At 35.7% G+C, this 13,564-nt stretch overlaps 1 protein-coding gene across 1 annotated transcript in view; it reads left to right on the forward strand.

Moving 5' to 3' along the window:
* Positions 1–13,564, forward strand: part of TMEFF2 (transmembrane protein with EGF like and two follistatin like domains 2) — a 299,502-nt gene that overhangs the window by 284,797 nt on the left and 1,141 nt on the right. Inside the window, exons 8-9 of the mRNA XM_069070175.1 lie at positions 1,782–1,905; positions 3,845–4,003. Of these exons, the coding sequence (XP_068926276.1) occupies positions 1,782–1,905; positions 3,845–4,003 (283 nt within the window). The remainder of the gene's footprint in view (positions 1–1,781; positions 1,906–3,844; positions 4,004–13,564) is intronic.

A 13,564-nucleotide genomic window follows, 5' to 3' on the forward strand; every position in this document is an offset into this window, starting at 1 on the left:
TTGGATGTATGCCTAATGGGAATGACTTGGAACTTCACATTGCATTGCTGTTCTCCATTAGGGCAAAGTACTTTTTTCATTACATTATTAGTATTGCCTATTTTCTAGGTAGTTAGTATTTTATACCCTGATGGATCCAATATTTCACTGATGTGAGTACATCCTTCACCATATATACACACATGCATGTATGCAAACACATACATACATACACATACATGCACGTGCGTGCGCACACACACACACACACACACACACACACTGAAAAGCTTCTCCAAGCTAAATATGTTTGTATTAAATCCAACTAAAGCACATATTCAGGTCTGAATGTTGGAAAATCACCCACTACCATGTGTACACAAAAGTCCCTGTACAAGAAAGCACTGAATATATTTACCAAGTGTAATTAACAGCTTAATGCTTTACAAAATGAGCATAAAAATATTGCAGATGGTGCTTAGACATTAAAATGTGTAGATGTCGCATACATCCTCTTAAGCACAAGTAATGCTTGGTTCGCCTGAATCACTGACTGAGGGAGGCATCTTCCTTCCTTTGATGAATGTGCTCATCTCTCATTAATGCTAATGGAAATTACACGTACACACTGTAGAAAAATTATAACCCTATGTGTGGAAATCATTTATTTTAGAAATACAGTCATTTATTTTATCTCCTAATCACTGCTGGCCAGTTTGTCAACTGTGAGATTGGACAGGGGTCCTTTGTTGAGATGGAGAAAAGATAGTTCTCTAATGTGTTGGTCTTGGTCTTCAGGAATGTGCTATTCCATATTTATTACACCAAACTCTCATTCAATGAGGTATTTAGCAGTGTCAGTAAAGGGGAAACCCTGTTGTTATAGAATCTATACTCGGGGGGGGGGGGGGGGGGAAGGCTCCAAGTCTCTACAAAAGTAAGAGTGACCAAAGAAAACTTATCATTGTTCCATTACAGCCATTTCAGAGTAATTAGAGTATTTTTTCATGAAAAACAGTAGCATATACTTCAGATGGGTCATTTTAGATCAGACCATTTTTTTCTTTCTCATAAATTTATATTTTAAGCAGCAATTTATATATATGCCAAACTACAAATATTAAAATATACTCAATACTAACTAGCCTTTCACCATATACCATACAAATGACAACATGAGTGCTATTTAAATAAATCGTGATGATTCATCTTTGGTTTTAGTAAAAAATATGCAGGGGTTCTAGTAATCCTTAAAGGTCTCACTTGATGCATTAAGCTTGAGAGAATGCATTTATTGAAATTTTCATTTGGTTTGAGAAACATTTATTTACAACAATTGGGTAGCCTCTTCCTCCTTTTGCCTTTCAAGCTTCCATAGTTAGAAAGTCTCAAGGCATCACAAGCAATTTAATCTTAGGGACATTATGTTGGGCTCTTGAGAGGCAGAAAAATGGACTCTTTTCATGGGTTATTTTATGATCAATGTACAGTCTCTTTAAGCCAAATTAAAGCTGGCTGACAACTCATAGATACATCACTGGCTGTTAAAGATGTAGGAGATTGCATAAAAGCATGAAAAGTACTGGATAATTTCACATCTTCATCACCAAACACAGTTGGAAGGATCAACATTATTTCAATTCCACCCCCCACCACACCTTTTTCTTAAGAATTGCTTGTTTTATTCTTGCCCTTTTTTAAAACATCTTTCCTGTAGCTTTTCTTCTTAGTGAACATTGCTTGATCCTACTCTACCTTAAAAACATATTTATAGGGGGTTGCTTTGTTATCTTTGTTCACAGAGAATCCTAACAAATTAGAAGAAAGTGCCAGAGGACTCTACATTCCTTGTCCAGAACATTACAATGGCTTTTGCCTGCATGGGAAGTGTGAACATTCAATTAATATGCTGGAGCCATCTTGCAGGTAACACTTTTCTCCTGAACTTTTAAAAATTAGTAAAGCAAAGATTAAAAGGGTCAAATTCAAGTACCTTGGATAGAGGGACAGCATTCTACTTTTAACAGATAATCTCTGGCAGGTATCACATTCTCCCTCAGATTAGAATACTTGTAAGCACAGGTAACCTACCCTACCAGAGATAACATGCAGCTGTATACCCACTTACATCCAATTAAAACAAGAAGAAATCATATTGTTCACCCTTTACCCCATGTTGCAGATTTGTTCCTGGGGCCTTAGTGCACATGACTTTGTAAGAAGTTTTTTGTTTTGTTTTTTTTCCTTCTTTTCCTCATCTTTTTAACGGTATTTTTTGCCCTCCTGGAATTAAACCAGTACTAGCAGGAACTAAGCCCAATCATTTTTCAAGTATTGACATTCTTATCATAACAAAATTAGCCATATGCCCATTATTGCCAGCCTAGCAGGCTACTGGTTTAGGCCTACTTAGTGATTTCTGAGGTCAGGTACCTCTGTCTGCATTGTAAACATTGTGAAGATGGCAAAAACCAAAAGGAAAATCAAATGTATCTTGATTTAAATTGTGGTGCAGGTGGCATTTTATGAAATAGACTCCTGTGAAACTCCCAATTCTCCGTTTTGTTTGGGTTCCCTCACACCCCTACCTTGTCAAGAATTGTCTTCCCTTAGTGCTTCCCTTCAATGAATACACTAACCCCTGCCTTTTAGTGAAGTCAGGCAAAAGGAACATAACTGAGAGGTTATCCAGGTTGTTGTGCCACTCTTCAGGAGAGCTGCCATTATTGAACTATGTCTATTGCAGAAAAAGGAAAGGTCTTAGTCTATGTTTATAAAGAACTCAAAGAGGAAAGAGCTAAAAGGGAGGTGCAAAATCAATGACAAGTTCACCCCAGTGATTATGCTTTGATGTGTACAGGTTTCTTATACTGTCGCCAGACAACTCAGTTCTAATGTATGGGTTGTCATCCTTGTGCTCCCAAGTGTGGGGTTATATTAGGTGATCAGCATTCATTCTCCTAGTTTGTTCTTCAGAGCTCTATGGCCTCTGTCATCATTACCTTTTCAAAATATAATAGACACAATTCTCCCACAGCATTAGTTATTTTGAATAAGCAGGCCACTTTGTGACTGGTAAAGTGAATGAGTTACCTTTAATGTTCTCCTGCTCAGTATATTTTCAGCATTTATTCTAGGCATAGAACTGGGAATTTATTATCCAAAGAACAAAGGAAAGTATCCCATTTGTTATATCCTAGTGTCATCAGAAACAAACCTTTTCCCAAGCAATCATGTTGACATAGGTTGATTAAAATTCTGGTTAAACAAAACTCATGGCTTACTTACAGGAATATGGAAAGAACGACCATCCCCAGGCACCCATTGGCTTTCAATATTGTCTTCAAGGACAAATTTTTTGTCTGGCTTCCTCTCCAAGGAAATCAATCCTGAGAATATAAAAAATTGACCTTCTGCCTCCAGAAACAAACAAAAAAATTTAAACCATCTGCAAAATAAACAATTGAGCACCATGTTTACCAAGTACTCTTACATAAAGTATCATGAGACCTTATATTCATGCTGGTGGCACATCTGTGCTGATAGTTTCTACAACTGGGGAGGGCAAGACTGGCAGATCATTCAAACTTTCTCAATTGTAATGGCTTAATCTAATCAGGCATCTTTCACCAATCTGGTGAGCAATGGGGAGCAGAAGACCACCAGGCTACCTAAAGAGAGGTGAGGTGGCCCAGGTTGGAAAAATGGAATGGGTCAAAGCTTCTAGATCAGCATTGGGATAGGGCCCATTAGTGGTTGCTGCATTTCTAGTCTGAGTGAGATAAAGATGCCCAATTTTAAAAGAAAGAAAGAAAAAACCCTGACTCAACAGCCATAGTTAACTGGGCAGCATATCTCATTCTAGGTGTGATGCGGGCTATACTGGACAACACTGTGAAAAAAAGGACTACAGTGTTTTATACGTTGTTCCTGGTCCTGTACGATTTCAATATGTCTTAATAGCAGCTGTGATTGGAACCATCCAGATTGCCATCATCTGTGTTGTAGTCCTCTGCATTACAAGGTCAGTAACTGCATTCTTTGACAACAGAAAATGAATGGACTTTTTTGGTTCTCTTTACATTAGTCATAATGATCTTGATAACTTGAGCCCCTTTTTGGATGCTGCAACTCATTTGTTATGTTTCAACATCACTCCTCCAATGGCTTCTAATTTCTTTGCTATAAAATAAGAGTTTGGATACCTACCTAATGGGAAAGACTTGGAACTTGAATCACTCTCCATTAAGGCAGACACCTTTTATAAATGATAAGTTAGTAGTTTTATTTCTATTCTAAGCTGTTAGGGGCTTTGAACTCTGACACATTTCATACTCCAGTGTAATCAGGATTTTAACAATATAAATACGTTCTCAACTAGTGAGAATGTAACCCTTTCAAACTTCAACCTACTTAGTATTTGTCCCTATTTACCCACAATTTCTCCAAAGAGAATTTATCCAACATAATCGGAAACTTTTTGTTCTTTTAGTGTCTTAGGAGTACCAGTGTCCCATTTAACTGTTGAATCTCATTCAGAAGCAGTTAGATGTCATTATATTACCCAACAACAATTTTATCTGTACTGTTATTTTCTTTGGCTACTTCACAGAATCGCAAAATTTCAGAGTTGGAAGGAACCTCAGTAACTGTCCATGTGAACCCATACCTGAACAAAAATCTCTTTGACTTGGCCAATAAGTGACTGTCCAGCCTTTGCTGGAAGATCTCCAGCAAAAGGGAACTTCTCCTGAGGTGGCCCATTCTCCTTTCAGTTAATACTATTTGTTAGGCAATTTTCATTATGTCAAATCTAAAATTGCTTGTTTTTTAGAAAAATTGACACATTTCTCCTAGAACTGACTTCTGGAACCAAATAAAGTGAGTGGAATTTACCTTCCATATAACAGACCTCCAAGAACATAAAGACAACTATCATGTCACCCCTGAGATTATCCTTCTCCCAGCTAGATATGTTCAGTTCCATCAACTAATCCATTTATGAAGTGATCTTCAAGCCCTTCATAATCTTAGTTACCTTCCTCTGGATGTTTTCCAATTTATCAATGTAGCAGCACCCTGAACTGGAAACAGTAGTCCAAATATGGTCCAATCAGGGCAGAGTACATTGTAAATGTCACCTCCCTCAATAAAATCTGATACTCTGCCTATCTTAATACAATCTGACTGCATTAAATTGCTTACCTGACATATCATAGTACTGACTCACATTGAGACTGGAGTCCTCCCAAATGCCCAGATTTTATTTTCAGACAAATACTTCCTCCTTCTTGTACTTGTGATATTGTTTTTTTAAATACCCAAATAATACACATTCCTTTTTATCTTATTAGATTTTTTCCAGTATTCCATCAAGCAACAAATATTTATTAAGCGCTTACTATGTTCTAAATGTTGGTATCATTCTGTCAAAATCTTTTTTTGGCAGCAGGACTCCCTTATTTAGTATGTTTACTATCCAACTGGATAAGCATGACATCTTTATCCAAGTCATTGGTAAAAATCTTAAATAGCACAGAGCTAAGCTCAGTTCCCTAGAACACTGTAGAGTCTTCTTTCCAAGGTGACATGTCTGGTATATTGTAGCTTAGTAAATACTTATTGATTGATTTGGTAGGGTCATTCAACCAATTTTAAATCCTCCTAACTAAACTATTTTCTAGTTCACATATCTCTATCTTTTCTAGAATAATATCATGAAGGAGAGTGTCAAAATGCTAAAATTGAGATAAACTATATTTATAATATCCTCTGACCCATGAACTTCATAACCCTGTTTTTAAGGGGGAAAAATAAAATGAACCTAAAAAAGTATTTTATTTTAAATATATAATGTGACTTTTAGCCACAGAAATATAAGGGAAATGAAATAGTAATCTCAAAAGAAACTAAAGGGTCAGCTAGGTGGTGTAGTGAATAGAGCACCAACCCTGGAGTCAGGAGGACCTGAGTTCAAATTTGACCTCAAAAACAACTTACTAGCCATGTGACCTTGGGCAAGTCACTTAACCCCAATTGCCTGCCTTCCCCCCTCCAGAAAGAAAGAAACTAAATAAGCAAATGAATGCCCTTGAGATACAAAACAGGGCATACGTCTCTAAGACATATTTCTACAAGAACTGTTATCTAAAGAATAAATATAGTTTTGGTGTTGGTGTCTTTGTTATGAAAGCTAGAGTGGGACTTCAGGTCCTTCCTACCTGAAACACTGAGTTAAGTGTCTGAAGACAAGAGTTTTGGTCCTATCTCTTTTCTTAACTAGCTTTGTGATATTAGTCATCATAGCACATCTCTAGAACTCAGTTTTCTAGTTTGTAAAACACAAGGGACTGGACTAAGTGGATGTAAAACTTCTTTTTAGTTCTAATTGCATATCTGTTTTCCTCACAGAAAAGTTCCGAGTTTTTGCCAAGGTGCTTTTTTTCCCCAAATTCACAAAGTAAAATTCATTTAGACCACCATTGAGTTTGTAAGGTTCTAAAGATAAATCAGAAGGTCCCCCCCCCCGCAAAAATCTTTTCAAACAACAAGGAAATAAAAGAAAGCATCATATCTCTAGAAAATAAGAGCCATAATATATCTCAGTATCTGTGTTGTACTATCTGATTTGAGGACAAGTGTGACATTTGCTCTTGAAAAAGACAAAAAATGGTTCATAAATCTAGCCCTGGCCTGAAGGCTTAAAGCAAAAATCATCAGCTAGAGCTTTCAGCTACTCTCTGGCCAAGTTGAGTTCATCAACTGTACTCTCACTATTAGATGCCAAATATGTCAATGGATTATATTAAAGTGGTTTTCAGAGAACACAGAGATAACTCAGGAGACCAAAAGTACTGAGTATTAAGAGAAATAAAAGGAAGATAGTAAGAAAGCTGGTAGAAAACTATAAAACCTGATTTTCTTTGAGACTCTAGTTTTTCATCTATAAACAGTATCAGTGTTTATTTGAAAGAATTAATGTTGTATTACTTAATAGACATGGTCCTACAAGATGATATCTGCTTTGTTTATTTTATATATCAACCCCCTAAAATGTATTTGAGTAAACATTTTTAAGCCTACTACCAATACTATAATCACTTTTACATTAATCATATTCCAATATTCAGGATTACTTGAAATCCAGGGAGATTCCAAAAGTGTATAACTAGACATCCTTCATTTTGCATTCTAAATATATATCATTTTCTTTTCTTTTTCTGAATATGAGAGAGCAATTTAAGACTTAATTCAGCATTAGTATAAATGGTCTTTAGACACACCTACAACTTTTAAACCTAGCAACTTCTTATGGTATAAATTATCTGTACAGTGTAATGGAAAGACCACTGACCCAGGAATCAAGAGATCTGGCTGGCTTTAACCCTACTTATGCCTCTTGTGACCTTGGGCAAGTTGGCTTGATCTCTTGGGAATGAAAATTCCTTATCTTTAAAATGAGGGTATTGTATTAACTGATCTTTAGTACACCTTCCAGCACTAAAATTCTCCGATTCTGTAAAAATAATTCTTTCTAAATAACCAAAAAGAATTCCTTTTTTTTTTCCTGAAATCAGACAAATGTGAAAATAAAAAAATGCAAAGTCTTTCTAAAATACAACAGAGAATTATAATTAAAATTGACTAATGTTAGCCAGATTAATTATATGTCTTTAACTTTGAAATAAAGAGGTTGAACTATGTGATTTCTAAGATGAGGCGACATACTAGGTGAGGATATAAAGACAAAAAGGAAAGTATCCTGGCCTGACCTCAGTGGGCTTCCATTTTAATGGACATACCCAACATTTCCGTAGATAAGTAATTACAAAGTACATACAAAATAATCCAAACACTTTGAGAGGGAGAAAGTGTTCAATAATAGGGGATTAGGAAAGGTCTCATAAGGGAGGTGGCAGCTGAGCTGTATCTTGAACCAAACATCCTAACTGATCCATGTTTTTCTTCCTAAATTATTTCAATTTTTTGAGAGATAATACAGATCACCTTCATGTTCATGCACACAGAGGAAAATTTGGTAATTGAGGCAATTATAGGCCATTTACAGTTTATTCTCAAAAGTTTTTATGTGTTATCGACTTATTCTGTAGGCAGCCTAAAGTCCCATTGGACTTCAGAACCAAACATTTAGAACTGAACTCTGGAATCTATTCCTTGAGACAAAAGCATGAGTCTGTTTACCTATTCCCCAGAGTCCAGCATAGCCAGAAGGAAAGGACTTTTAAGCAACATAATTTCTATACTTGTTCAACCCCCTCCTCTAGGGAAAATGTGGATCATACAATTAATTTAGAACAATCAAGAGCTCTGAGAATTTAAGAAATGATGCTGTTCACACTCTCAGGAGGGATATAGAAAATAGGGAAAGATTAAGCAGAGGAGCAAAATGGATGTTAGGCACTTTAATTGTTTTTCCTAGACTAGTTCTTTGTGGGGTTGTGTTTCCAAAGGAGCATTTCCAAAGGGAGTTTCCAGAAAATTAGAGATATTCATGTTCGTTCAAAAATGCAACTAAAACTCAATGTAGGTTTATGATTACTATTTTTGTTATCATCTATGATATATATCTCTGATATATCTACTTGCATTCATTAGTTTAGAAAAATGGGAACTGATATTCAGTTCCAAACAACATGACAGTTGTTTTAACATATATGTTTAACAACATATAAGACAAGCTTAAGGGGCAGCCAGGTGGCGCAGTGAGTAAGAGCACTGGCCCCAGAGTCTGGAGACCTGGGTGTGGTTCCCGGCTCAGATACTTAACACCCACACAAAGATAACTGGCTGTATAACCTTGACCAAGTTACTTAACCCCAATTGCTTAGGGGTGTCCAGGTGACGCAGTGAGTGCCGGCCCCAGTATCGGGAGACCTGGGATCGGTTCCAGCCTCTGATACTCAGCAACCACAAACACACCCACACACACACACAATAATAATAACTGGCTGTGTAACCTTGAGCAAGTTACTTAACCCTGATTGCTTAAAAAAAAAAAAAAAGCTTAAGACCATTGTCCTCTTTTGGTCAGGGAAGAGTAGAAGGGAATAAACATTTATAGAGTTAGTGCCGAAAATGTGCCAGTCATTGTGCTAAGCACTTTATCCGTGTTGTTTCATTTGATTCTTATGACAGTCCTGCAAGGTAAGTACTACTGTTATCCCCATTTTACAGTTTAGGAAATTAAAACAAACTGTAAGTGATTTGCCGGAGGTTGCACAGCTAAATAAATAATCTGAGGTCTTCTTAACTCCAAGCTCAACTCTCTAGCCAGCTGGGAAATCAATTGGGCAAATAAGAATTTATTTTTGGCCATGAAAAACTGGGTTTCTTTTTTTTTTTTTTCCTATTTTGTCCTTTTAAGATACACTCAAACTACTTAATACCCAAAGATTTAAAATTCTCCCCAAACCGATTTCTGTTACATTTCTAGTTGATACTGTATACAAAAACTATATCATGGCATGATCAAAATGATCTCTGCCTTTAACATCAGGATCTGTAGGTGGGTTCAAATCCTACATTTTTGGTTCATTAGTTAGGTGACCTAGAGCAAGTCATTTTACTTTTCTGAGCCTCTGTTTCTTCATTGGGAAAACAAGAGTTAGACTAGACTAACTCACTGGTTTCCCACCTTTTTAAGAATATAAAAATACCCCTTTTTAACATCCAAAAATTTTGTGAAACCCCACAAGATGTTACCCTATTAATATATGTTGATTCAGAAAATACATAACAAAAAAGTAATATAAATTCTGTAATGAATACTTCAAAGTGAAATTGTATTTTATTAGTTAAAACAACATGCACACACACACATATATATATGTCTATGTAATATATACATTTATAGTATGAAAAATAGCAACACATGTGCAAGACATTTTTTTTTAGACCTGATAAGGTGTATAGTTAATTATTTCCTATACCAAGTCATGCTAGCTATTTTCTTGAAACTAAATAAGATCATGATGTTGATGCTTGCTATATATAAGGATTCCTGAACATTTGAAATAACTCCCCAGGCCTCTAGGGTTCTTAGGCCTTCAGTTTGGGAGCCATGGACCTAAATTGTCTCTAAGGCCATTTCAGCTTGATACCATTTTTTTAAATACTTAATTACATCATTTTAAAAAATAATTAATCAAAGAGATCATTAAACTTTAGGTCTCATCCTTCTTTCCACCCTCCCAAACCAACCCTGACTCATAAGGAGAGAGAGGAAGATTAACTCTGAGAGATTAAGAAAAGCTGCAAGTAGTAGCTGGGTCCCTTAAGTGCTTAGTTCCTGAGAAATGTCTATCCATTGCCCTATTGGAATAGCCTCAAGGGCACATGCTGTTTGGGAGTCTATAGTCCACTGTCTGAAGATTTTTTTCACCCCCCTGCACCCCTCAATCTCTTGTTTTGTCTCCTCATTCACATGTGTACATATTTACACACATATATTATCCATTACTACATATAAATACACCCACACACACATACCATCTTGAGGATCCATGAAAGCCTTTAATGTAGACCCTGAGCATCAAGTAATTTAGATAATTTTACCTATAAATTTTAAAAAAGAAAAAGTATTACTATTACTTCTTCTTTTGGGATCCAGACCAACCTGTATGAACCTTTACATTTTATTTTCTCTTCCAATGCTTAAGTTTAGCTTTCTATTGTTACTGATATCCTAATATTTTTTAAATGTTATGCCCAATTACTACCAGCAATACTATGGGAAGAGACATTCACAAGACTAAAATGTATTTGTTTGTTTATTGTTTTTTATTGGTCCACATCTAGAATACCCCATATATTTCAGAGTAAGAGGTGATTTGTTTCCTTGAAAAAAATTGGACACGTGATTTGTGCACTACAAGTTTATTTTTAAATTAGAAGTAAAAGTAGTATATATAAAAAAGGAAGTATATATAAAAAATATAAAACTTATATTCTTGTTTACATATGTAATTAGGATCTAGATAAATCAATTGGGGCAGGGGAGGTATTGTCCAAGACATATCCCAAAATGAATTGCCTTTTGTCCAAATCAAAACAATTCTTAGTCCTCCCATACATTTTGGTTATATGAACAATTACTGGCAAAATTTGATAACAAGAAGGATTTTGTACTACACAGCAGTTTGTATGTCATTGCAGATGGGAGGTGGTAGTGTGTTTGTTAATCTTGTAATGATTTGTTTATAAAAAATAATAAAATAAATGCTTTTTTTTTCCCCCAGGACTTTTTTTTTTGTATTTACTGACTTTCAGGAAAGCACTTGATTACCGCTTTATTTAGTCCCAGTTTTAATAACTAAACTTTGAAGACCATAAATTCATAAACTTTTTAAAGCCCTAGGAGAACTAAAGATAATCCAGTTTAGCCTCATTTCACAGATAAAAGATACTGTGACCTAGGGAGTTTAGATTAGGCACAACTTGAATAGGATTGGGACTGGATCTGTGATCTCATTGATAAGAGGACCCTTAATGAGGAATCTCCTTCCCAAGGAATGCGTAAAGTTACTCTGCATAAACACCTTTGAGAGTTGCCTAGAAAAATCTTGCCCAGAATCACCTAGCCTGTATGTGGCAAAGCCCAACTCTATTCTCAAATAATTTGGTATTTAGTAAAACACTCACAAAATCACCAATAATAATAATAATTCAAGGAAAGAACTAGATTTGTATATGTGTATGTGTATATAAATACACATCAAATCTCCCTGGAACACAGTAAATACTATATACATGCCTATTCCCTTTTTTCCCCTCCCCTCAGTCATAGCATTTCACTTAATAATTCATTAAAACAGCTGCCTTCAACTAGTTCCTTAGGATTTTGTTTGTTTGGGGGGGAAGTGCAATGTTTAACCTACCTTTCACCATTGACTTAGAGTGTTTACATGGCTGTTTTTTCTATATTGCTTTTCAAGCATTTTTCTTAGAGTGCGCAAGGGAAGTAGGGTCAATCACACATTTTCTTCTGTTTTATATTATAGATTATGTCCTGGTGCCAGCATATCAGGAGGATTACTAATAATGACCCCAAGGGGTTGAGCCACTTTGGAGAGGCAACTCTGCAACAATATTGACCTAAAATAAGACTATTTCCTGACATCATAAGGTTTAAAGTTGTCAGAAAACTTCCAAGTGGCTTACTCGAGATCACAGAGAGAGTAAATGGCCAACCTGGTATTAGAAGTCGGGTCTTATGATCCCTGATCCCAAAGCATTTTCCACTATCCCCGACTTACTCCTCTCTGGAGTTCCAGATTCATATGACAATGATCTCAATCAGAATCACCATATCCAATTAGACAGAATCAATAAACTATTTACAAAGTCAAATAAATCAGAGATTTTCCCATTTTAGTCAATTGTATCTTTTTTTCTTTTCCACTTCTTTTTTTTCTCTTTCTCTCTCTTTCTTTGTTTTCTTTATTGATAGAATGGTATAGCAGAGAGATCAATAGACCCAGTGACTGTTGATCTGGATTTCAAGCCTGACTCCAGCAAGCAAGCCCAATTTCCTCATCTATAAAATTTCAACCCTTTACACCTGTTTCAATCCTCTGTACCTCTCAGAGTTATTTTGAAGGAGGTTCTTTGGAAATCTTAAAGCATCATATACATTTCAGTTATTCTCTTCTTCTTTTTAAAAATTGTCCTCTTTCCTTAAAGGCAGAAAGGTGGCATGATCAATAGAGCCCTGACTCTGGAGTCAGGAAGATGTACCCTGGGCAACTCATTTAACCTCTGTTTCTCAGTTTCCTCAACAAAAATGGAAATAATAATAATAGCACCTACCTCCCAGGATTGTCATGAAAGGATCAAATGAGATAATATTTGTAAAATACTTAGCACATGCCCAGGACATAATAGGTCCCCAATAATTGTTCCCTTTCCCTATTATCATTTCTTTTGCTCTTCTGCCTCTCTTTTCTTCTCTCCTGTTTCTTCCCCATGCCTTGTTAACTATTTTGCTTTATGAACCTAGAACTTTCTAGCTGGACAAGATATTAGTGGTTATCTACTCAAACTCCTTCATTTTACATAGTAGAAAATTGAGGCCTAGAGATGTAGAAGTAGATTAATAATCATTCATATCCACAATTGTGTTTTGCAAAATATTTCCCTCACAACTCAGAAAGTTAACATAAATATTATCACCTCTTTTTTACAGGTAAAAAGAATAAACAGGCTCAGAGACATTAAATGACTTGTTCAAAGGTCTCACAGCAAGATTCAAAGCCAGGGTTTGAGCCCAGATTGTCCAGTGGTTTCTCCTTTGTAAGCTCCTAGATGAAAAGGGATGACAAACATAGTAGAACAGAGAGGCTAACTTTCAACTTAATCATCTTAATATCCCAATAAACTGAAAATCTGATTGCTAGCAAGAATAATAATAGTGGAAATAGCTCACGTTTATTTGATATTTTACATTTGACAAAGCACTTAAAGGGGGATGAAATTATCATTCTTCCCATTTTACAGATGAGAATGAAAATGAGGTTCAGAAATGACTGTTATATCATTTATCCATTATGACTGTTCCACTTCAGCA

This window comes from Petaurus breviceps, unplaced genomic scaffold (assembly GCF_028583685.1).
Source record: "Petaurus breviceps papuanus isolate PSGF00001 unplaced genomic scaffold, PetGlider_PUasm1.0 90804, whole genome shotgun sequence".
In the NCBI taxonomy this organism is placed as follows: Eukaryota; Metazoa; Chordata; class Mammalia; order Diprotodontia; family Petauridae; genus Petaurus; species Petaurus breviceps.